The sequence below is a fragment of the Dryas octopetala genome, chromosome 1 (assembly GCF_963921425.1).
Source record: "Dryas octopetala chromosome 1, drDryOcto1.1, whole genome shotgun sequence".
Taxonomy (NCBI): domain Eukaryota; kingdom Viridiplantae; phylum Streptophyta; class Magnoliopsida; order Rosales; family Rosaceae; genus Dryas; species Dryas octopetala.
The window spans coordinates 600,622-626,653 of record NC_141366.1 but is presented as its reverse complement, the minus strand read 5'-3'; the positions used below and the strand labels follow the sequence as shown (position 1 = coordinate 626,653).

The 26,032-nt window shown below is 34.8% G+C and overlaps 1 protein-coding gene across 2 annotated transcripts; it reads left to right on the top strand.

Moving 5' to 3' along the window:
* The first annotated feature begins 36 nt into the window (after window positions 1-36).
* On the top strand, window positions 37-26,032 carry GSL10 (glucan synthase-like 10). Of its 2 annotated transcripts, none has more exons than XM_086250169.1 (52): window positions 37-259; window positions 1,126-1,330; window positions 1,938-2,035; window positions 2,422-2,585; window positions 3,017-3,113; window positions 3,912-4,022; window positions 4,104-4,229; window positions 5,478-5,567; window positions 6,019-6,116; window positions 6,246-6,363; window positions 7,078-7,203; window positions 7,671-7,747; window positions 7,818-7,896; window positions 8,605-8,727; window positions 8,866-8,968; window positions 9,132-9,255; window positions 9,386-9,575; window positions 9,694-9,746; window positions 10,051-10,111; window positions 10,237-10,318; window positions 10,770-10,819; window positions 11,102-11,188; window positions 11,403-11,488; window positions 11,619-11,643; window positions 12,164-12,258; window positions 12,346-12,427; window positions 12,553-12,713; window positions 12,833-12,953; window positions 14,357-14,457; window positions 14,544-14,634; window positions 14,742-14,902; window positions 14,989-15,098; window positions 15,573-15,716; window positions 17,348-17,416; window positions 17,530-17,707; window positions 18,487-18,601; window positions 19,753-19,872; window positions 20,376-20,491; window positions 20,579-20,662; window positions 20,753-20,865; window positions 21,169-21,221; window positions 21,287-21,463; window positions 21,724-21,771; window positions 22,155-22,313; window positions 22,919-23,032; window positions 23,113-23,201; window positions 23,294-23,452; window positions 23,536-23,638; window positions 24,293-24,412; window positions 24,901-24,951; window positions 25,056-25,238; window positions 25,355-26,032. In XM_086250169.1, exons 2-52 carry the CDS (start codon window positions 1,129-1,131, stop codon window positions 25,589-25,591), a joined length of 5,724 nt encoding a protein of 1,907 aa, XP_086106295.1. In that variant the 5' UTR covers window positions 37-259; window positions 1,126-1,128; the 3' UTR covers window positions 25,592-26,032. The 2 variants fall into 2 exon arrangements, with proteins under 2 accessions (XP_086106295.1, XP_086106288.1); XM_086250162.1 differs by having other exon boundaries at window positions 38-259; window positions 17,524-17,707.

Below are 26,032 nucleotides of genomic sequence, written 5' to 3'. Positions count from 1 at the left end.
CGGCTGTAACCGGTTCCCCTTTTTACAATTAGATTCCTGCCTCCTTTATTTTCCTTTTCCTTTCCTTTTCAGTTTTCAAACCACAACTACATCACCACCTTCACCACCTTCACCACCACCTCCTTCTTCTCAAAGCTTTGAACAATTACGAACATATAAACCGCGTTATATTTTGGTCTGAGTCGGAGGCCGATTCAGCTCGTCCTCAACTCGTCCACTCGGCCCCTAGGGTTTTGTATTCAGTCCTTTCTCAAATCTGGTATGCCATCTTTATGTTTTATTTTTTATTTTTTATTTTAGTTACTCTATCTATCTGTTTGGTTCCGAGAAAAAAACAGGGGAGGAGAATGAGTTTAAGTTAGGGATCTTGTTGCTCCTTGCTGGTTTGAGGTTTAAACGAAGGAACTTTAACTTGAGTTGAATTTCAATTTTACAAGTTTCTTTATTAGGATTTAGCATTTTGTTAGATTTATTTGTTTATTTTTCTTTCTTTATTTCATTTTTCTCAGTAACCAAACAGCACTTGAAAATTTGTTGAGCTGAATGCTTGATTCGATAGCTGTTGCTTTGGAAGTGAAACATTTCAGTGTATTTTTAGTTATCTTATGCAATAAGGAAAGTAGTCCTTACTGAGTTTTTTGGGAATGGCTATGCGAATCTCATCTGTTTCAGCGATTGGGTTTGCATTAGATACCAAGTAAAAGCACCTCAATGGGGACATTGGAATTTAATGGATGGAGACATTAGAATTTAATGGTTGGAATCAAACTGCTTCTAATTATTTATCTTCATTTGGGTTCGGGCGTCAATTGCCTTTTGTTTGATGATTGGAAACTATTACTTCTCTATACGATATTAACTCGAACCTTTTTGAAAGTTTGTATTTTATTTGGTCGTCAAATTTTGTATCGAGAGAGCTCAATGTAGTAGTTAGATAGCATAATATGGCTGCATGTGATTTTTGTTTTCCCTTCCTTCCCTCATTGTTCTCTTCTTTTCAATAATTTCTGTTGTGGTTTTATATGAATCTGCATGCATTTCTGTGATATTTTTTCTGCTTTTTAGTTCATCAAGTTACTCTTATTACATCAATATTGGAATTGGAATTTACTCTCTGTTTTGCAGAAAATGTCTCGAGTTGAGGAGCGATGGGAGCATTTAGTCCGTGCAGTATTAAGTAGGGAAAGGATGGGGGCTGATGCATATGGGCGGCATGCTACTGGCATTGCCGGAAACGTTCCATCCTCACTTGCAAATAATAGGGATATTGATGAAATTCTGAGAGCTGCCGATGAAATTGAAGATGAAGATCCAAATATCTCTAGAATTTGTATGTAATCCATTGTTAATTTCTTATTTACATTTTTATTTTTTTCTTTCTTGTTAAGAAACAAAATTTATTTAAACAAATCATCAGGGTACTAGATCGACAGAATCAGTCTTCATAGAACATGTTATTGTGAATCATTTATTATGTTTTTCAAAAGTTTTCAGTGTATCTGTGCCTTTGTTTTATTTTTTTTTCTCTGATCAATCAGTCTTTGGGCTTGCCATTATCTTTCAAGAACATTCCTTTTGGTGTAATTCTTCTTGATTGGGGGGGGGGGGGGGAGAGTTTTGTTCTGAGTGCCTTTTGGGTTTGGTCGTTTTGATGTTGTTTTTGTTGTTTGTATCTCATTCTAAAAATTTTGTGTTCCATATAAAAAAATTATGGTTTTCTAGCTATTTCTTTTTTTTTTTTTACTAATTTTGATTTCTGTCTCTTTCAGCCAAACAAATTTAGTTAACTTGTAGAATCATCTACTCTCAGTTGTTGCTGTATATTTGGTGGTCAAATATATGAATACCTTGTAGAATACATTAATTATGTGGTTGCAACTCTCATTTTTGAACTATGTGTCCCTTGGAAGCTACTGATTTTTTTTTTCCACCTGCAGTATGTGAGCATGCTTATTCGTTGGCTCAAAATCTTGATCCTAATAGTGAAGGAAGGGGAGTATTGCAGTTCAAGACTGGATTGATGTCTGTCATTAAGGTATAAGATTGTTATGAAATAGGTTCTTTTGAAAAAAAAAAAAATTTAGTATGAAATGGGTGAATTATCTTTCTATTATTTTCTATCCTTATACTGTGCATCATGCAATAGAACTTTTTGCATCCACCTATGTGCATCTCTTTGAAGATTTTACTTATGATTGATTAGTATGTGGTACTCTTTTGGTGCAGCAGATGGTCAAACATGTTGACCATGTGTTGGAACACTTGAAATACTTTCTTCCTTACAGTATATGCTGCAAAAGTCATAATTCATTACCTATAACCATATGATGATGTTCATGTTACTTATGTAGAAGTATATATTGAGAAAATTTCAATTTGAATATAATTTGTATTCGTTTGTCCCTTTGAGCAAATTTGCAGCAAAAGCTGACAAAGAGGGAGGGTGGAGGCATAGATAGAAGCCAGGACATTGCTCGTTTACAAGAGTTTTATAAACTTTACAGAGAGAAGAATAATGTAGAAAAGCTGCGGGAGGAAGAATTGAAGTTGAGGGAGTCTAGTGCTTTCAGTGGAAACCTGGGAGAGTAAGTTTCTCCAGTCCCAATATGACCCCAAATAGGTGTTCTTTTTGTTGCCTGTATTTCTATGCATTACACTGTAATGTCTTTTCTTGTAGGTCTCTGGATTTCAATGCTCATGAGTGATAGTTTTCTCTACTGTTTGATGCAATATGACCCCAAATAGGTGTTCTTTTTGTTTGCCTGTATTTCTATGCATTACACTGTGATGTCTTTTCTGGTAGGTCTCTGGATTTCATATGCTCATGAATGATAGTTTTCTCTACTGTTTGATGCCTCCAATGTCGATTAATGAGGCTTTAAGCTTGTAGACACCCACACATGCAAGATTGTTTGGCAGATTGTACTTATAATTTTTTCTTTTTAGAACTATGTCATTGTATCATGTCTTCCTTGGATATTCATATTGATTTGTTTATGTTTTTCTGTTTAATCAGGTTGGAGAGAAAAACAGTGAAAAGGAAAAGAGTTTTTGCAACTCTAAGAGTTTTAGGGAAAGTTTTGGAGCAGCTGACTGATGAAATTCCTGAAGAGGTTGGTTGTATGCTTAATGCAAAAAGAAAATTTCTCATGGGATGTGCTTGCATCATAGTTATATTCTATTTTTCGGTGTTCTTTGTGATTTTTTGCTATAGCTCTTTCTTCTGTTGATTCAATAAGAGCTGCACCTCACAACAGCTTCTAAATTGGAGAAGATGGGTCATGGTGGGCTTAGAGAGATGAAATGAGTTTGAATGATGGGTTTGGTTGATGAGGGGTATCTTTAGTTTTATGGGGTTAGTTGAGTAAACTGGAATTTTTTTTTTTTTTTTAAAATGAAGGGTGGGTCAACCGAGAAATGGAGGCTAGCTGAGAAAACAGAGGGTTGAAAGCGAACCACCCTTCTTTGGTGACGCACCTACGTACTTTGAATTTCCTTTACCTGATCCTTGAATCCATCTATGAAGCCTAGTGACTATTTGACTATTAGAGACCTAAAATCACACTTTTACCTAAGCATACTTGGACAACTTTGCTGGCTTGTCTAAGTATGGTTACACTGTGGTGAAGTTAAAATTTTTATTTTTTTTATAGGAAACAGAACGATTATATTATGAGAAAAGGGAAGTACAATAAAACTTAAACATTACTCTTGCCTTCTATATTCTTTTCTATCATTGCTTTTTTTGCCTCATTTGTGTTGTTCTTGAATGCATTAGATATGCCATGCCATGGTACAATCATGTGTTATGGTATAATTACTCCTTATCTGTGTACTGTCTTGCATTGCATTGAGATGCTCTGTAATTTTCTGCTATAATATAGTCTATCTACTTGGTTTGTGCATTGCAGCTGAAACGGTTAATGGAATCAGATGCAGCAATGACAGAGGACCTGATTGCTTACAATATTATTCCGCTGGATGCTCCTAGCATTACAAATGCTATTGCATATTTGCCTGAGGTTAACTGGTTCATTACTTGCATACTTGAAGCTAACATCTTGTTCTTTTTGTTTGCTTTAACCGAAGAATATCATGGTCAGGTTCAAGCAGCAGTGTCAGCGTTAAAGTACTTCAGGGACCTTCCAAAATTGCCTGCAGATTTTCCAATTCCTGTTACAAGAGATCCTGACATGCTTGATTTTCTGCATTATATTTTTGGATTTCAGGTATTTACACATTTCACATTACACATTTACACATTTACACATTTAGACATTACACATTACACATTTGGATTTCAGGTATTTACACATTTACACATTTACAATGGTATTTTATTTTTTTATTTACTTTAGTGGTTGATTACTTGAGTGACCTGTTGTTGAGTGCTGGAAACTTTAAAATCTGATAGAAGGTTCTGGGTGGGGACAAAAACGTGTCTCACCTTCAATTTGTAGATGACACTTTTTTTTTTTTTCTCAACAAGGGTGGTGGTGAAATTTGGTAACTAGTTTCTGATTTTCAGTCTCTCTGGATTAGTCTCAGGCCCTCAAGATTAACATGTGCAAGAGTGTGCTTGTAGGCATCAATGTTGAGGCTAGGTTTTTGAGATCCTTTGCACAAAGTATTGGTTAAGATATAGGAGTAGCCATCACTATATTTTTCCTTTGTCATTGGTTTGGGGTTCTGTTTCTACTTTTAGGGGGCATGCGCTTGTCTGTCTTGTTACTAGATTGGAGGGCAACAATAAGCTAGTTTGTCTTATGTGAAGTGTATGTATTGAGACATTTTTTTAGTTTAGTTTTTCTATTGGTCGTTTGTACTTTTTGAAGTTTTTGTTGATAAAGTTTCTTTCTTTCTAAAAATAAAAGTACTATTTTTGCCTTCCCCTGGAGATCAATCAGTGTGCCTTATCTTTTTGGGATCCGGTATTGGAGACTTATCTTGATCCAATCCGTCCTAAGTTGCCTTCCTACATATATATTGTCTTTTGTCATATTGCCTAAAAAAAATTTCCTGTGGGAGGGGAGTGATGGGAGGAGAAAGAATCATTTAATAAATTGGATGTTGTTCAAAAACCGAAAAAAAAGGAGGGTTAGCGCTTGGAAATTAAGTAAAAGGAAATTGATCCCCATGTAAATTTTTGTGGCATTTCCCCACAAACAAGATTCCTTGTGGTGTAATATCATTAGGATTATCTATGGATTGCGCTCTAATGCGTGTGGCTCCCAAACTGTGAAAGGAGGCACATTCCAATGTCCCTTGAAATAAATCTCTCAGGGTTATCTCTGTTTTGTTTCTTTGTCAAAATTGTAAAAAACTGTGTCAATCTATTAATTTTTGTTTTAATTAATGTTCCATTTACTTTTGAACTGAATTTTCATTCCATGGTTAATCTGGTTATGTGATGTGGTTTCAAAGCTCTTCGATGTCAATAATTTTGGTGAGATTTTATGTTTCTTGTTGTATGCCAGAAAGATAATGTTTCTAACCAGCGTGAACATATTGTTCACCTCCTTGCAAATGAGCAATCTCGGCTTCGTATTCCTGAAGAAACTGAACCCGTAAGCCTCATATCTGTATTTTATGTTATGATTCACTTAACAGAGAGTGTGATCATTGATATAAAAATCCGACAAGGGTTAACTCAACACCAGACCCTTATTTGCATTGCTTTATTACCATGTACCATGTCTTTGACTCTTTTCTTGTGAATTCTGTGGCAAGTGGTAAATGGTAATGAAACAATGTAAATAACTCACATAAAATAAGGGGGTTTTATTACTATGTACCATGCCTTTGACTCTTATTATATGTTGTATCCAACATATCAAATCATGCTTTGGTGGGAAAAGAAAATGTTGGATACAACATACTATAAATGGGTTGCATCCATAATTCAATGTATCCACCCTCAATTGTGGTTACAATTATATAGAGGAGATTATTTGCCAAGAATTGAAGATTTTCTTTTTCAGTCCTTTCTTGATATGTTATGTCTTTATATTGCTCCAGAAAGTGGATGAGGCTGCAGTACACAATGTATTTCTGAAGTCCCTCGAGAACTATATTAAATGGTGTGAATACTTGTGTATTCCGCCAGTTTGGAGCAAGTATGGACTTCTAGACCTGATTTAATACCCTTTCTGGCTGTTCCTTGATTTTAACGACTATAATGTATTGACTATAGAAAGAAAGGAGTTTGATGATAGAGACTTATGGAATTAGCCAATTTTGTGCAGTTTGGAGGCTGTTAGCAAGGAGAAAAAGTTACTATTTGTTTCCATGTACTTTCTGATGTGGGGTGAGGCATCCAATATTAGATTCCTTCCAGAATGCTTGTGCTACATATTTCATCATGTAAGTTAACTCTTTTTTTGATAACATGAAATTTTTTGGTGGACTTGGTTGTTAGTTTGCGTTTGCTGCCCTCTTGTTGTTTTTTGTTCCTCAATAGTTCACCCAATGTTGTTGTGAACCTGTGGTTCGTGCAGAAAATGAATTGTTATATAGTGTCACTATTCCTGAGATGCCCTTTGTTTTCACATATACAAATGTTTTATGAATTTCTTCTTTTTCTCCTCACTGAATGAAAGTTGGTTGAAATTTTATTGCTTGGGTAGGAATTAGGAAGTACGCAATGTTCAACCAATATATGCATGCTATAAGAGATTCCATAACATTTATAATTGATTGCTAGGGCCTAATTTTCTGGTGATTGTGCAGTAACTGCAATGCAATTCAAAAGACAATTTAATGCTGGAATTTACTTGTTTCCTCTGATTTTCAGAAGTTCTTTGGAATTCCCCTAGTTTTTAGTTTACACTCTGGTGTGGAATGTGCAAGGCATGTCTTTATTTTGACCTTGATATGTTTCCCGAAAATATTCTTTACTACTATTTCCTGTTTATTTTGTCAGTCCAATTTAGTGTGTCAACCAATATCTAGCATGCTACCATTCTGCCTGACTTGCTCACTTTCTAATTGTATCTTCTATCTCTCTCTCTCTCTCTTTTGTGTGTCTGGAAATGAGTCCTTATCCTTTGAAGTTTGAACCCAAAACTTAATGTGCAGATGGTAAGGGAAATGGATGAAATTCTAAGGCAGCAGATTGCACAGCCAGCCAACAGTTGTAAATCTGAAAATGGAGTCTCTTTCCTTGATCAAGTTATCTATCCTCTTTATGCTGTTGTGGCTGCGGTACGTCTCAGTGACCACTGTGTTCTCTGGTGTCCACTGTTCTTTACTACTGTTTATCTTTTTCCGATTGTTTTATCTAGTCTGGATTGTTATTGAGGCAGGTATATACCTGTTTCTTCATTTTAATATTAGTCACACCAGTAATATGTTTACATTTTAGTTGCTTATACTAATGATTAAGTTTTACCTTTTTTACTGTAATGTTGTTCCTTCCTTTCTTTTTGTTCCTGCCAACTATTTTGTAGATGATGTAGGCTTAGTAATTGGCTGGCTACGAGATTATAATTATGTTTCTTCTTTCAAGACATGAAAATATGCTTCTTATTTGCATCCTACTATTTTTTTTTTCTGATTGGCATATGAATTCTTTCATTGTATATTTCTTTCTTTCTTTCATGGATGTTGCAGTTACTAAAATGGTTTGGTGATTATTTGAAAATTGTTTATTAATCTACCACTGTTCACAGGAAGCTGCAAACAATGAGAATGGACGAGCACCGCATTCTGCCTGGCGCAATTATGATGATTTTAATGAGTACTTTTGGTAAGATATCTGTAAAAGTGTGCCCTGTAAATCATATTCATACCTCAAAGGCTAACCATCTTCTTTCCAGGTCACTTCATTGCTTTGAACTTAGTTGGCCCTGGCGCACAGGTTCATCATTTTTCCAAAAGCCAAAACCAAGGTCGAAGGTTGGCTTCTTTCCAGATGATGTTTACTTTTTTAACTGTTGGAACATGTTTGTGCTTTTTCTGGGTTGTATTTTCTTCTTATTAGATGTATTCACTTAATGTATATTAAAATATGTGCTTACATTTAATAGGTTAGTGATCTTTGAATCATATTGATTTATGCTGTGCTCAACATGAGATATGACTTTTCAGAAAATACTATGTTAAATCATATAATAATACAAAGAATATTAGTTGCGTGCTGTCCAAAAATTCTTGAATTTTGCTGTAAATTCCAAAAACCGCTAAAAATTTGAAAATCCAAAAATTCTGAAAGTTGAAGTTCATGTTTGATAGATTTTTTCAGAGTTTTTGATATCTGTAACACAAATCTGTTATGTTACACTGTAATCTGGAGGTGGGACCCCTTGTCCACAGCTTTGTACGTTTTAAGAAGTTTTAAAAAATTTATTTTGTTTTAAATTTTCTGAATTTTGGAAAAATCTATGGAATCAGGAAGGCATTTGGGAATTCTTAAATTTCAGTATCAGAACATTTGAAAATTCTAAATTTCGTTATTGGGAAGGCATTTGTAATTCCAATAAATTCGAATCATTTTGGAAAACCCCTATTTCGTTCCAAATTGGCAAAAAATTAATTCTACTTGGATCTATTCTATGGTTCATATTGCTACATATGGGGTTAATATATGTGCTTTATTCGTTACAGAATATGCTTAAATCTGGCAGAAGTCAACATCGAGGAAAAACTTCGTTTGTTGAACACAGGACATTGCTCCATTTATATCATAGTTTCCACCGTCTGTGGATATTCCTTGTGATGATGTTTCAGGTGTGCAAATCTAGTTTGAATTCTCAATGTTGATGTTACTTTCGTTTCTCCTTTAAACTTTTTATAGATAGCTCTTTCTCTGCTGTAATTTACATTTTTTTTTTGGAGTATAAATATGCTATATCTTTGAATCTTCAGGGACTGACCATCATTGCATTCAATAATGGAGATCTTAATGCGAAGTGCATTCGGGAAGTTCTTAGTCTGGGTCCAACATTTGTTGCAATGAAATTTCTTGAGAGTATGCTTCTTCACTTCTTAAAGGACAGATGTGGTTGTTTTATTATATTCATCGTTTAAGAACATATTAAGTGTTATAGCCAACAAATGTCAGCAAGGGTATTTCTTTTAGTTGCATAGTACTAGAGTTTCTTAAGTTGCTGAGAAAATGCTTCTATATGTAGGTGTTCTAGATGTTCTCATGATGTATGGTGCATATTCTACAACACGACGGCTAGCGGTTTCTCGAATTTTTCTCCGATTTCTTTGGTTTGGCACTGCATCAGTGGTCATATCTTTTCTTTATGTGTATGTTCCTAATCACTGTTTGACATTTCTTCCATAACTTCATCTTCTGCTTGTGTTTCTGTTTCTTATTGTTGTTTGTCTGATTTTGTTGATTAGAGGTAACATTTCTTTTCTCTGTGGCTTAATTCAGGAAAGCTCTCCAGGAAGAGAGTAAACAAAATGCAAACCCACTTATTTTCAGATTGTATCTGATCGTTATTGGCATATATGCTGGTATCCAGTTCTTCATTAGTTTTTTCATGCGGATACCAGCCTGCCACAATCTGACTAATCAATGTGATCGCTGGCCTCTGATTCGCTTTGTCAAGTGGATGCGCCAGGTTCTTATTCTCAGAATTTCCTTTCTTGTTCTTTATGACTTGACCTACTTGCTTCCCATGATTTGATGATATGCTTTATTGATCCATTCATTCACTGTTTCTTATGTTCATTTTCAAGGAACGGCATTATGTTGGACGTGGCATGTATGAGAGGACTACTGATTTCATCAAGTATTCCCTAAATCACTATTTTCCTCCTTTTTTTTTTTTTTTTTTTTTTTTTTTTTTTTTGAGAAAGAAACTTTATTTTTCTATCTTTCTTAAATTAAAGAAAATGCATGTCAGACTTTGATTGAGTGTTGGCTTCTAATAATTGTTTGGGGTGATGACAAATATTTTGTTGCTTATTCTTCCTTTCCTCTTTGTACAGATATTTGAGATTGAATTGCATTGGTAATTTGATGTTTAAAACCACTTGAATTTGCTAACGTTTTCTTGGTGTTTTTTTTTTGGTGGGTATTTTACTTTGTTGCAGGTACATGATTTTCTGGCTTGTGATTTTGAGTGGAAAATTTTCATTTGCATATTTTCTTCAGGTTTGTTATATTGAACATGCTACCATGGCAGTTCACTAGTTAATTAGTTAATCTGTGAATGATTTGTTTTTTCTCTTTTTGGGTAAATATTGATTTCTAAATGGTTTCTATATTTTTTTTCATAGATAAAGCCATTGGTGAAACCAACTAGGTCGATAGTGGCAATGGATCCTATACCTTATTCTTGGCATGACTTGGTTTCTAAAAGTAAGCAACCTGTCTATCATTCTATGGATATTTATGATACTTAAACTATATGGTATTTGACAATCTATTTGTAACTATTCTTGAGTAGCATATATAAAAATGTCAATTGTTACAGCTTCTTTGCAAGGGAAAAGGAGAATGTTAAGGTCTTTGTATGCAAAAAGTGTCTTCTCTGAAGCGAATTCCATTGAATTGTTTAATGTGATGTTATGGAGAATGTTAAGGTCTTTGTATGCAAAAAGTGTCTTCTTTGAAGCGAATTCCATTTAGTTGTTTAATGTGATATTATGGATCTTGAATTTTATGTTGGTATATATTTATGGAAGATGGAATGGGGTTACAAATATTTATTTTGATAGTGAGGCGCTCTTATTTACAGTTTTAATCCTAATGGAAGCACATATAAATTTCCTTAATAATACATCTGACTGTTTAAGTTCTGTGTTTGCAGACAATTATAATGCTCTGACAGTTGTTAGTTTATGGGCTCCTGTGGTAGTTGTAAGTTGGATATCCTACTATCATCTTCTTCTTTTTTCCCTTTGTATTCTCTCAAGTGTGCAGTTGTGTCACTTCTTTTCTTATTTTTTGAAATTTTTTTTTTTTTCCAGAAAAGACTATTCTTATTAAAGTTTTAATTTTAAGTTCATGTTAACGTGAGAGACATAGAGTTGTCGGATGCTAATTTATTGTACTGGAACTCAATTCTCATCTACTGGTGGTAGCAAGTTCTTTTTTTCCCTATTTTTTTTTCCCTTTACTGTGTTCTCGCCATCCTTGCAGATTTACCTCTTAGATCTCCAAGTGTTTTACACCCTTATATCTGCTGTGTGGGGATTCTTGCTTGGAGCAAGAGATCGTCTTGGAGAGGTTAGTAGTTATTGTTGGTTCACTTTGAATCGTGTCATTATAGGCACGTGACATTGAAACAGGGTTCTTCTCTTTTGAGTTTTTGTTCTCTTGCTTTAGCCATCAGTCTTTTCTGGTGGGATTTTATTTCCTTCCCCTTACACTTTTCACTTCTGTATGTGTTTTTTCCATTATATCTTGCTTAAGTGTTTCATATTGGTATTATAATATCCAGATTAGATCATTGGAAGCACTTCATCAACTTTTTGAGCAGTTCCCTCGAGCTTTTATGGACACTCTTCATGTACCTTTACCTAACAGGTTATTATTATTATTCTTTTTTTTTATTCGATTGATTTGTTTTCTCATATAAACAGTAAGACCACAAGTCAACCTTTCTTCTGTATTCTCATATTTCATTTGCATCTAAATGCTTTTTTATTTTTGGCAGGGTTTCCCATCAGTCTTCCAGTGAGGTGAGTCAGTAAAAGAGGGGGAACAAAGAGCTATATATCTGTTTAAGAAATTTAACTAGTCATTAATTACCTTTTCCTTGCTTAAATATATAAAAACATCAAGTGTTACATGAACTGTTCAACTTAAATATACAGAGGCCATTATAAAACTTTCATTTATTGAGTGTTACGTGAATGTTGTCTTGAATGGCTGTTATGTGAATTTCAATAATTTTGAATTTTTCTCATTGAAGTTTGAATCTCTCGTGTAGTTTTTTCTTTCTCATCTTGAAATTACTGTTCTGCTAAAAAAGATATATATAGTCCTTTAGCAGGTTGACATTTTTCTTTTGGTAAAACATTTATTGCTATTGCTGATGCTTTGTACTGCATTCTGGAATATGATGTTCTTAGATGCTGATCTTTTCAGCAAGCTGACATTTTAGGTGCTTTGTACATTTGTATTGTTTCTTTGTACATTTTTTTTTCCTGGACCATGTTCGGGCTTATAAGGGAAATTTAATAAGTTGTGTGTTTCAAGGTTAATGAGAAGAATAAGTTTGATGCTGCTCGGTTTTCTCCCTTTTGGAATGAAATCATAAAGAATCTCAGGGAAGAAGATTATATTACCAACTTGTGAGTGTTGAAATTATTTTATTGATTTTGTTTTCTTTACCCTACATTTTTGCAACCACTCAATGAGTATTGTTTACTTGCTTCTAGAGAAATGGAGTTGCTTGTCATGCCCAAAAACTCTGGAAATCTTCCCTTGGTTCAGTGGCCCCTTTTTCTTCTTGCTAGCAAGGTCATATGTTCTTTTAATTATTAATGTGCTTTTATTTTCTTTTTTAAACTTAATGTCTGCTATTAAAATGGAACATTTCATGCCAAATTAATTTTATTTAATGCAATTACCATTTAATTATGTAGATATTTGTGGCCAAAGATATTGCTGTTGAGAATAGGGATTCACAAGATGAACTTTGGGAAAGAATTTCAAGAGATGACTATATGAAGTATGCTGTTCAGGAGTGCTTCCACACCATTAAGCTAATCCTAAGTGAAATATTGGATGGTGAAGGAAGGATGTGGTAAGTTTCTGCTTGAAGATAGGAATGCTCATTAGATTGTAATATGGGTATTATCATGAGCACATTTTTTAGCATAGGAATTAAAAACCTTTTATTGTAATTCTCTCATATCTTGTCAGGGTTGAAAGGATATACGATGATATTTATGAAAGCATAACGAAGAAGAGTATTCATTTTGATTTGCAACTGAATAAGCTGCCACTTGTGATATCAAGAGTAACTGCCTTAATGGGAATTCTGGTTTGTATTACTCATTTGGATCATTAAATGCACTTCTGGTTCTTATTAATATATGTCTATTGTCTCCCAATGGTACCTTTGCCAATCTTTTAATTTGGTGAATAGAGTCCTTATTGTCTTTGTCCCCATCGCTTTTTTACACTTAGGTTGTTGTGTAGGACTAGTTAGCGTAATCTGACTTAGGTTTTCATAGTGGGCATGGAGAGCCCAGAGTTGTCTCATGAGATATTCAACAGGTTGGTCAAGATTATTGAGTTCTCTGGGGTAGTGTCGGGGCTGTAAAGTAACATGTCCAAGAGCTTGTTGGTGGGTACTAATATAGAAGGAAGATTAGTGTCTTTAGCTATGATACAAGATTTGGGTCTGGCCACTCTTCATATATTTTCTCTTGCAAATCTTTCTTTCTTCGTTTGATAGATAATTCATTGGACCATACTTTCGAGCAACTTAAGAATTAAGATAAGTTGGAAGGTTGGTGTTCCCACTAGAGTGCAAGTTTTCACTTGGTTGGTGGTTCATAGGAAGATAGATAGCTGTGACATGCTACAAAGAAGGAGGCCCCTTGCATGTTGATCACATTGGTGCTCTTTTGGGGGAGTGCTCTTCGGGAGGCTTTGTGGTTCACTAAAAGCTACTAGCGTCAAGTGATACCATTAAAATAATTCCCACTAGAGTGCAAGTGTTCACTTGGTTGGTGGTTCATAGGAAGATAAATAGCTGTGACATGCTACAAAGGAGGCCCCTTGCATGTTTATCACATTGGTGCTCTTTTGGGGGAGTGATCTTCGGGAGGCTTTGTGGTTCACTAAAAGCTACTAGCTTCATGTAATACCATTAAAAAAAAAAATAATTCAAACTGATATGCCCAGTATTTTGGTTCAAATTTCGTTTATTGTAGAGAAACCGAGGAAAAGTGCCTCAGTTTCCAGCGAAAATATATTTCATTGAATTTTCGGTGAAACATCCCTGAAATTTCTAGAGGGGTGGAAGTCACCTTTCATCCTTGTTTCAGTTTCTGATCCTCCTGATTGAAACTAGCTCATCAAATTTGTCTCACGAAAGCTAACTACAGCTAAGCTAACTATAGGGGCCTGATTGTAAAAAGTTGAATAGGGACCAAATTGAAAAAGTGGCCCAAACTACAGGGACTAATTTGGTTGTTGTCCCTACATTTTTGGAAATCTTGATCATGGTAAAGTCCACTTTGGGTGAGTTATAGTTGTTCCCTGTTTTAAGATTTGAGAGGGCAGCTTTCTAAAACTTAAATAATCTTCTTTTCTTTTTCTTTATTCTGGACATATGAAAATCGATATTCTCAGATAATCATTTGTTGGTTCTATATGCTGATATATGTTGATTTCTTTTTACTGAGAGCATACCACTGTGTTTTACACTCTGTACAGAAAAAAGGGGGAACATCGGAACTGGAGAAAGGTGGTGCAGTTAAGGCTGTTCAAGATCTTTATGACATTGTGCACCATGATGTGCTTAATGTTAACATGAGGTCGGTTAAACTTTTGTTATCTGCGTATGTGCAGAGAAGTTGCCTGATCTGCGTCCAATTATAACACTTTTCAACTGTTACTTTAGGGAAAACTATGATACATGGAATTTGTTGTTAAAAGCAAGGACGGAAGGTCGTTTGTTTGCAAATTTGAAGTGGCCGAAGGATCCTGAGCTGGTATATTTGAGCATTTTTACCTAATCTCTTTACTTTTATGTTTATGTTTATGACTGAGTCGTCTTTCTGCTTCTGTAAGTGAATTACTAATTATTGAAGTTATGCAGAGAGCGCTAGTCAAAAGAGTGTATTCATTGTTAACCATTAAAGATTCGGCTACCAATATTCCAAAAAATCTGGAGGCCAGACGTAGGCTGGAGTTCTTCACAAATTCCCTTTTCATGGAGATGCCTGAACCAAAGCAAGTCCGTGAGATGTTATCCTTCAGGTAAAATGTTCTTAAATCCCTTTGCTGGTAGATGAACTTGTGCTTGATATTTCTGGCATCCTTATCCTTTTTACATGTGCATGCAGTGTGTTTACTCCATATTATGCGGAGATTGTGCTTTATAGTAAAGCTGAACTCCAGAAAAAAAATGAGGATGGAATATCAATACTGTTTTACCTTCAAAAGATTTACCCAGGTATTTTTTTTTTAATTTCTATAATTAGGGGATTATTACTGTTTTCTGTGTGTTGCATGATGTGCTTTTTTGCACCGTTAAGCCTCCCAAGGTAGTTAATATATTAGTTTCTTAATGTCATTGTTTGCTCAAGTGAAATTTTAACTTTTTGATCTCATGTGCTTTGTGCTCCATCTTGAGAGTGGTATCCCCCCTCCTCACCCCCTTCTTTTTGGTTCTCCATCTCTTTTTATTAGTCATATTGGGATATCACTTACAAAGTTGTAAAGCTTTAAATATGTATTTCTATTGAACTATGGTTAATGTTATACTTCTGTGTAGATGTTAACTCTCTCTCTCTCTCTCTCTCTCTTGCTTGCTCGCTCTCTTCCTCTGTGTTTGATTTTTTATGGCCATCAAATTTTTACATTTGTGTTGCCAGATTTTCTACATTGTCTTGCCTATAATTTCAACATTTATAATTTTTCTTGGCAGATGAGTGGAAGAATTTTCTTGCCCGAATTGGCCGTGATGAAAATGCACTTGACTTGGAGGATAATACCACTGACATCCTTCCCACTGACATCCTTGAACTGCGGTTTTGGGCCTCTTACCGAGGTCAAACATTGGCCAGAACTGGTAAATAACTAAATACTTTCCTAGACATTGCCATGTGTTTATTCTTGAAACTCTCTCTCTCTCTCTCTCTCTCTCGCACAGACACATAAACGCTCCCAACCTCACACATATTTTCTTTTGGTAAAATTATATTTAGATATTTTTGTTATTTTCACTCTTTATACAAGAGTTTGTGTCTCAATTTCTTATCATCTCCTTTCATTTTGTTAGATAACTGGTTAATTTGATGGTTTCCTTGCTTGCATCTCATCATTGACCTTGTTTTGCCTAAAATTTAACCATGCTGTATTTTGTTGTTCTCCATAATTAACTTCTCATACATTGGCACCCATTTTCTACAGTATTTAACATTGAACTAGTGGCTTCTAATGAATTTTCGCTCTACCCAAATGCTTGTACATATACCTAAAGATTTTTTATTCCAAGCATATGTTTATCATTTGCTTCTTTCCTTTCTAACCTTTTTTTTCTTTGTTATAGCTCGGAGAAAATGCAATTTATATGTTTCCTAATTTTATATTATCATAATGTATGAAAAGCTTTTTGAAGATAGATGTCATTGTAGTGAATTAACACCCCCTGCGATCTTGTTCTTGATGTATTCTAGAGTTAAAACAGATATAGCAATCACACAGATAATACCAGCAAAATAAGACACACGAGAAACACCAAGATTTGTTCTCGAGGTTCGGCTAACTTTGCCTACGTCCCTATGTGATCCTTTGAGAATCACAGCTGCACTATGATTAGAAAAAGAGTTACAATATTTTGTTGAAAAACCCTAGAATTAACCCAACCCGCAGCCACTTTTTCTCTCTACTTGATTACAAAAGCTCTCTCTGTTTCTGGTGCTCTGTCTATTTCTTAACAAGCCTTGCAGCAGCCTATTTATAAGTTTATAGGCTGCGGCATACAATAGGTTACAGCTGGGAATTCCTTTTCCTAGTAGAATTAGGTAATAGGCCTAATAACTAATTCTAACCTTGTACACTTAGGAAAACTCAGAACTTCCTTAACTAGGAAAAGCCTTGCGCAAGCCTTCTAGCATTCCTAAGAAAACTGTACCCAACTAGGAATTATCTAAAACTGCTACTTTCCTATTTTAATCACTTTCCAGAAACATTCCGGCGAGCCAAACACAACAGTCATTTGGGTTTAATTACATTGTTCTAACTAAATCTATAAAAACGTTTGTTGGAAAACAAGACCAGGTTGCTTGGGGAAAAAACATTTAATTATTGTTGGTATTCTTCCATGAATCTTTTGATATTTTTAATGATTAGTAAGTTCAACACGGTTGGAAGGCAGCACTAGTTAGTTTTGGGTTTGTTCTATTTAGTCAAGGGTGTGGTGCGAGAGCTGTTTTTCTGATTTTGTTTTGTACCTAAGTTGATGGACTCCTTGTCCATGGCTTGTACAATTTTGTGCTCTGTTTAATAAAGCTTTTTTCTTCAAAAAAAAAAAAAAAGTAAGTTCAACATGGTGAACATTATTCTTGGCTCTTATATTTTCTGATATTCCCTTTGTATTATATTAATACTGTTTAGTTCACAATTCACACATGTGTGCACATTTGTCTTAATGATTTCATAGTTTTCCCACTAAACTGCTATGTTGTTTGAGATCTGCAGTTCGTGGGATGATGTATTACAGGAAAGCTCTTATGCTTCAGACCTATTTGGAGAGAAAAAATTCTGGAGGTTGGCAGCATATATATTTCCTGTTTTATTTATATATTATTTATTATTATTACTGTTACTACTTTGTTCTATTTATTCTGCATTTGAATATCATTATGTATTGGCAGTATCAGATGTGGAGGCTGGAATTTCTACGAATGATGCAACTGATACTCAGGCATTCGAGTTATCTCCTGAAGCTCGGGCTCAAGCAGACCTGAAGTTTACATATGTGGTTACGTGCCAAATATATGGAAAACAGAAAGAAGGGCAAAAACCTGAGGCTGCAGATATAGCATTGCTTATGCAAAGGTATTATGGTTGCATAAAACTAATTAGGAATGGGAAGAATGGGTTACCTTTCATTTGTTTTTCGCATGTTTGAATTTCATGTGTATGGCTTCTTGAAAAGTTTCAATTCACTTGGTCTAACATCAGGGATAGGTTGGCCAATGCTAGATTGGAGTTTTGATTTTTTCTCCTCTTTGGGAAGAGAGTTTTCCAACTTTGAGACAGGATGCATTGGTTAGGATAGAGTCAGACCATTGTGCCACTGATTTTTGTTCTTTCTTTCTAAGGAACACAATTTTTTTTATTGTTGTTGGAGTTTTGTATTGATTGTTGTACTACTTGCTGTGTATATCTATAGTCTGCTTTTCATGGGTGCACTGCTTGCCCAATTTCTTTTGTATTTTGGTTCTGTTTAACATTAAAGTTCTTGTGTCTATTTTTCTAAAAGGTCCATATGTGTGTATCAATTTTATCTGACTTAATTGCTCTTCACATCTATCTTTGCTATGGTTACTTTACACGAGGCTTTCCGGTTTTCATTATTGATGTTGTCGAGACTTTGAACACAAATTTTTTTATTGTTGCTGGAGTTTTGTATTGATTATTGTTCTGCTGGTTGTGTGTCTGTAGTCTGCTTGTCTTGAGTGCACTGCTTGTCCATCGCCTTTGGTATTTCAGTTCTGTTTTCATTAAAGATCTTGTTTCTATTTTTTTTTTCAAATGTATGCTATGTGTGTATTAAATTTATCTGACTTAATTGTTCTTCTCATACCTAATTTTGAAAGTTACTTTGTTGTTAGAAATGAGGCTCTTCGGGTTGCTTTTATTGATGTTGTCGAGACTTTGAAGGATGGTAAAGTGCACACTGAGTTCTACTCAAAACTCGTAAAGGCTGATATCAATGGGAAGGATAAGGTTCAAAAATTTTAATTTGTCTTCTAATTTTTACTTTCTTCATTTGACGATATCTCTTAATTTTGGAGGACAAATACAGTGTCTTGTGATGTATCTTATATACTTTCCAATTTTTAAGTTTTTTATTTGTCCTGTTATAGGATTTTGAGGGGGTTCAGTTATTGGGATTTGTTGACTAGTTCGACTGTATGCATACAAAAAAGCTTTAGGCTGCGTTTTATAATTCTGGCTCGTTATTTTGTGTATAATGATATCAATGCTGAAGCAAGCTTCAGTAATACTGGCTCTTTTTCAATCTCAAATGATAAATTATTGGCTCATAAAAGTTTACTTTCTTCATTTGATTATTACCTTGAATTGTGGGGGAAAATATATTTCATCTTCTAATATATCTCTTATATTTTTCCAATATTTAGGTTTTTTATTTGGCCCTTTTAGGATTTTGGGCGGTTCAGTTATTGGGGATTTGTTGTCTATCTTACATTGTCTTTTAATGAAGTTTGTGTTTATTAAAAAATATAAAAAAATTATTGGGGGTTTGCAGCTATTTGCCAAGTAAGCTTTTGGGATTGGTTGACTGGTTTGACTGTATATGTATACCAAAAAAAAACCAAAAGAAACCAAAGGCCGCATTTTCAATTCTGGCTCCTTGTTTTCTTTATAATAATGTCTTGTTAAAAATTTTCAAAAAATAGTAGATGACCTGGTATTTCTAGCACGCAGGAAAAAGTTTCGTATCTAGTGCAGCAAGTTTGTCAAATGAAGATTTGAGATGTTTCTTGTAGAACTGAATTTTAAATTCCTCAGTTTGAGAAGTTTCTGAATTTTTATTTTATGCTATGCTAGGATCTTTCAATTTTCAGAGTTTATTGCCTCAAGCTCTTCCATTTTTTCCTCACTGTCAAATTGGCAGACTCGTATCAACTAAGAAGAAATCTGGAAATATAGATTAAAATTTTAGTAGTCTTTCAAGACCTATTTGTTTAATTTATTGCTCTAGTTGATTGTTTATTAAACATAAATACATGGAGTTAAGCTCTGTTAATTATGTTTGTATCTTCTAAAATTTCTGTATGTTGTAGTTTGAGGATGTTATATTTGATATCTTTTAAGAAATACATTACCACTTTGCTCTATTGTTGATTTTGCAGGAAATCTACTCCATAAAACTTCCCGGTGACCCAAAAATTGGTGAAGAAAAACCTGAGAATCAAAACCATGCAATTGTATTTACTCGTGGAAATGCAATTCAGACAATTGACATGAATCAGGTGACTTTGTTTTTAGCCTAATACATAGTTTCATCGCCCCTTTTTTTTTTTTTTTATACCTCTGATGCTGGTTTAGAGTACTGGTTTGCATGTCATATTGGTTGGATTTCTCCCACCTTGATTGTTAGAAGTTATGATCCAATAGTTGAAGTAGATAAAATTTATAATAGTGGGGCAATCCTTGTAGACAAACTTCAAATTTGGACTACTGACTTTTGTGTGTTACTCTGACAGATTCGGTAAAGGTGTTGTTTATTGTGCTCTAGAAAATTGTTGTTAACTGTAATTGAGCATTTGCTAACACAAGTTTATAATCATAGTTCTCTTCAAAAGTGTTCTATTTTTCTTTCTGTGAAGCTGTTTCTTTCTGTGAAGTGTTCTATTTTTCTTCCTTATGCTTTTCTTTCTGTGAAGCTGTGTTTTCTTGCCATTGTAATGTGAGCTTATTCTTCATAGCTCTTTCTGATTGTGATGTTGCTCAAATTTTTTTTTTTTGTCTATAGGATAACTATTTTGAGGAAGCTTTGAAGATGAGAAATCTACTTGAAGAATTCCATTGTGATCATGGCATTCGTCGTGCTACAATTCTTGGTGTCCGGGAACATGTCTTTACAGGAAGGTATATTTGAATTGTATCCTTGTATATTCCTATCTTAAATGATAAGTTATCATGTTTGTTCTAAATGATCATATATGTCTTATGCAGCGTCTCTTCTTTAGCATCATTCATGTCAAATCAGGAAACGAGCTTTGTAACTATGGCTCAGCGTGTTCTTGCAAATCCTTTGAAGTGAGTCCTTAGTGAAGCCAATGAATTGGCATTGTTCCTGGATCTTTACAGTCCAGATTACTTGAAACTAACATCCTAAGCTATGTACAGGGTTCGCATGCATTATGGTCATCCTGATGTGTTTGATAGAGTTTTCCACATAACACGGGGTGGTATAAGCAAGGCTTCTCGTGTAATTAACATCAGTGAAGATATCTTTGCAGGTATCACTATTGGCTTTTTCAGTCTGAATGGTGGCTCTTGGTTGATAAGCTGCTTTTTTTTTTGGTGTATTGTCTTTGTGCACCTCATTGCTCTCTTTTCTTTTTTTTTTTCTTTTCTTTTTCTAAACAAAAATATTCAAAAATCTTCAGTTTGAGACTGACCCTAGTACATTGATTGTTTGGTATCTGTTGGATCGCTTCTAGAATGCTGGTTAGATGCTAGCTAGTTGAAGGCGGAATTTTGGAGGCATAGGTTGGTTTTTGAAAGATTTAACTCAAACTTCAGTTGGTCTTATTGTGCAGGATTTAACTCAACCTTACGCCAAGGAAATGTGACTCACCATGAGTATATTCAGGTATGTTTGTGTCTTTCCTCATTTCAGACAGCAATAGAAAGTGAATTTCTAATAATATTTTACAGGTTGGCAAGGGAAGAGATGTTGGGCTCAATCAAATTTCTGTATTTGAGGGGAAGGTTTCTGGTGGTAATGGTGAACAAGTTCTAAGTCGTGATGTATACAGGCTTGGGCAACAGTTTGACTTCTTCCGGATGTTGTCATTTTACTTTACCACAGTTGGCTACTACTTTTGTACAATGGTATGATAATTGTTGATTAAGTCACACAGGTCCTATGATGCTAAAGTTCCATTACATTTGTAAAAGGATTATTATGCTTGCCTTTGGATTAATTCTGATATTATGTATCTCATACCACGAAGTTCTCGTGTTTTTACTGCTTTCATACTCCCAAGTGTTTACTGCCATTAAAGCAATGGAAAATTTTTCAGTGGACATGTTGAAAGGTTTCATTAAGCTATTTGATTTATATCTCACAAGTCTTTCTTTTTTGTGTGCAGTTAACAGTTCTGATGGTATACATCTTTCTCTATGGGAAAGCATATTTGGTGAGTTCAATTTTTGTTGACCTCATGCTAAGTTTGATGTGCATATATTTCAGTAATCTTCTATGTGTGCATTTACATGTATTCATGAATTGTGTGATTAAATGAAATCCTTAGTTACTAATGTATGCCATTGATGGTGGAATTGAGGTATCGTAGAAATAGCTTTTAGGTTTGAATGAGCTGAATCTTCAGTTGTGATTTATTTTAGTTTCGGTATACATGTAAAAGCATGACCTACGTAAGTATCCTTCTTGTTTTTTTCTCTTTCAGTTCTTATGCTTTAATGTTACCTTTGTGCATTTCTGTGCTTGTGTGCGCTCATCTGTGTCTCACATGATTGTTCTCAATTATTTTCATGAAGATGAGACATGTTCTTGTTTCAGGCATTATCTGGGGTTGGTGAAGAATTGCAAGACAGAGCTTTGATAACAAAGAATACTGCACTGACTGCTGCTCTTAGTACACAATTTCTTATCCAAATTGGTATCTTCACTGCTGTCCCAATGATTTTAGGCTTCATCTTGGAACAAGGTTTCCTCAGGGTAATTATTTGTTATCCTATTTATATTTACACACACACACACACACATATATATATATATCATCTCCTTTGATGAAGTTCAGTTCTGAATGAATTATAAGAAAAACTTTGCCCCAGTAAGTAACACCAACATCCCATGAACCTTAGACATCCCTCCTGTTTTCAGAATTACATCTTACATTTTCACACTATTATAAGGATTTTCTACACGCTTTTTAAATCTGATTCTCTAAATATTGTAGCTGTGATACCAAATTTCATCAGTCTGTATATCAATATTGTTGTGTCAAAAATTCGGAATTTCTGGTTCTGAGGCAAAAGTCTTTATGTGCGGTACCCTATAACCAGCACATTTTTTTACAACCCATTACTATGGGGAGTTTGATGTAATATCTGAAAACATGGAGGTCCTATCTTTCAAGGGCTGCTTAATATTTCATACCCTAGCATTCTACATAAAAAGTAATTCAGCGTCATCCTGGATAGCATGTTTTTCTACTTTCAGCTGATACTGGTATATTGTATTTATATGTTGTTTCTAATAAAGTTCATTTTCCCCCTTTTTATTACTATATTGTTCAATTTTTCCATTAATTCCTGCTGCAGGCCATAGTCAGTTTTCTCACAATGCAGCTGCAACTTTGTTCTGTCTTCTTCACATTCTCCTTGGGTACAAAAACACATTATTTTGGTCGGACTATTCTTCACGGTGGTGCTAGGGTTAGCTTTCCTTCTTTCCTTTCCTGCTTGATTAATCTTTTTGGTGGATAGCATACTGATTTATGCTTATTTCTGAACAGTATCAAGCAACAGGCAGGGGATTTGTAGTTCGGCATATTAAATTTTCAGAGAATTACAGGCTTTACTCCCGCAGTCATTTTGTTAAAGGGTGTGGTTCCTTTTTGCTCTCTCTTTTTTACCCCGTCCTTTCCTCTTCTTCTTCTTGTTTATTTAACCATTTTACTTTATTCTTGCCCTCAGATTGGAAGTAGTGCTTTTATTGGTAGTTTACCTTGCTTATGGAGCTAATGACAGTGGTGATCTGCCATACATCCTTCTAACAATAACCAGTTGGTTTATGGCTCTTTCTTGGCTTTTTGCACCCTATTTGTTCAATCCATCCGGGTTTGAGTGGCAGAAGTAAGTGTTATTTCATTTCTATTCTTTGAAAAAAAAAAATTTCCATTGTACACCATTGGGTAACCCATGATATTGTCCCTCAGGATAGTGGAGGATTTCCGAGATTGGACAAATTGGCTTCTTTACAGAGGTGGAATTGGAGTTAAGGGAGAAGAAAGCTGGGAAGCTTGGTGGGAGGAAGAACTGGTAGCACTTCTGATCCTACATCAAATTGTTGGTTGATATCTGCTTGTTATCTTCCGTCTATGGCCCCTTCAATTTCTTTACTTATTTTATCATAACAAAGAATTTCTTTACTTACAAGTTTTTTGCAAGTGATTCACATGTTAAAAATAAAGTTTAGAGAATAAGAGGAAGACCATTTGTTCATGGCTCATGAATACAGTACATAGAGAGAACACCAATACACCAATTCTCCTAGTATTATGCCCTTGAATTCAGCCTTGAATCAAGCTAGCATACAAGAATTAAGCTAACACAATCAACCTTGAATTAAGCCAATCTAATATTGCCATTCTAGCATGCTGGAAAAAAAAGCCTATATTACCTACAGGACGTTTCCATCCTCAGAAACTTGGAGTATAGATTTAGAAAATATATGTGTATATTGTGATTTCTCAATTTCTGAGGCATCATTTTGAATATTTGACGGTGTTCTTAGCCTTTTTATCTCCTGAGATGCCCTTTTTATATGCAAGATTACTAGAATTTATGCTAGAGTGTTCTTATCCTATGGTCCTTGATTTGCCTCCATCACCATCTCACTAAAATAATGTGCTTTTTTCCCTTGTTTGCCCTATTTCTGTTCCCTTTTTTATGTTTTTGAGATTTCATCTGCAGGCACATATTCGGACCTTTGGAGGAAGGATCGCAGAGACAATTTTGAGTCTGAGATTCTTCATCTTCCAGTATGGCATTGTCTACAAGCTAGATGTGAAAGGAACAGATACATCCTTGACGGTAATATTAATATGTGCTTCTCTGCTCTTTTCTTCAAAATGCATGCAGTTTTCCTATGGTTTCCTTGTCACTGCTTTTTTTTCAGCCACCAACCTTTGCTGCTCCCATTTAACCTTCATCGATTTTGCCCTTTATCTGTTTTCTTCAAAAGGAAAGCCATGCATGTTTTCTTCTTTCTTCTTTCTTTTTTCTCTTTTAATCTTAGTTGTTAGTCATTTATCTTCCAGTCCTGGTATTTCTGGGAAGAATATACTATCTCCATAGCTTATATAAAACGCCTATTTATTTTCTGGTACTAAGTGACTCCCTTGGTTGTCATAGGGAAAAGGATATCTCAATATCATATGAACTTTAGACACGAGTGTGAAAACTACAATAGCTGAAGAGCATCTTTAACTGTTCCGAAATTTCTTGGTTGTCTATAAGTTGATATATTTGCCAATCTTGTGATGCACGAATATGTCCTAATATAACATATTTTTCTGTAGGTGTATGGCCTCTCATGGGTCGTGCTGGCAGTGCTTATAGTTCTTTTCAAGGTGCAGAATATGACTTAATTAATAATACCAATTATTTTGGCCCATATTTTTGGATGCAAGTCTATTTGTTTGTAATTAGATGTTCTTTTGCTTTGGTTTCACAGGTATTCACCTTCAGCCAGAAGATATCTGTTAACTTCCAGCTTCTGTTGCGCTTCATTCAAGGAGTCTCCTTCATGTTGGCGCTTGCTGGTTTAGCTGTTGCAGTTAAATTTACAGATCTGACAGTTCCAGACGTATTTGCTTCCATTTTAGCTTTTATTCCCACTGGGTGGGGAATTCTGTCTGTAAGTATTTTTATTTCTAACTCCTCATTGTTTCTTACTAATACTCCTTGTCTAATTGGCTTTCTCTCTCTTTTTCTCTTACTGTAATTGACATTTATCTGTCTGATGAAATCCAGATTGCCATAGCTTGGAAACCCTTGATGAAGAAATTGGGCCTGTGGAAATCCATCCGTTCCATTGCCCTTCTATATGATGCTGGGATGGGGATGCTCATATTCATCCCTGTTGCATTGTCATCATGGTTCCCGTTTGTATCAACATTCCAAACCCGGCTCATGTTCAACCAGGCTTTCAGCCGAGGGTTGGAGATCTCTTTAGTCCTTGCTGGAAACAACCCCAATACTGGAATATAGTGACAGTTTTTTGGTCTTAATGTATCATTGCAAGTATCTCAATGTTTTCTTGTAAACTTAGGGGGTAGTATTTTATTTTTTATTTTTTTGGTTTTTGATTTAGGTTACCCACTAATCATGAACTGGTAAACTTGGGATTTTCATCTTTGATGCACTGTAAATATATGTATGTCATTGATTGTATTCTATCCCCATTCAGTTTAGTGGGGCCTTATTGCATTGTATCTGAGTAGTTCATTGCTATATACATTTACTAGTGGTTCATCCATTAAATTTTGCCAAAATATTGTGGCTAGAAGTATTTGGTGGTCATCCTCGAGGATAATTGTATAAAATTTTACATGATCTATTGGGTTTCTTGGATGAAATTCTGTAATGCCCATGAGAGAAAGGCTTCAAGAAATGTAATCCGTAAGTGTTATGTTAATTTTTTTTTTATTA

Coding starts and splice junctions, on each gene's coding strand:
- GSL10 (XM_086250162.1), top strand. CDS start 1,129: ATGTCTCGAGTTGAGGAGCGATGGGAGCATTTAGTCCGTGCAGTATTA. Junction 8,728..8,865: donor TCCTTGTGATGATGTTTCAG/GTGTGCAAATCT, acceptor TTGAATCTTCAG/GGACTGACCATCATTGCATT. Junction 11,489..11,618: donor CATGTACCTTTACCTAACAG/GTTATTATTATT, acceptor TATTTTTGGCAG/GGTTTCCCATCAGTCTTCCA.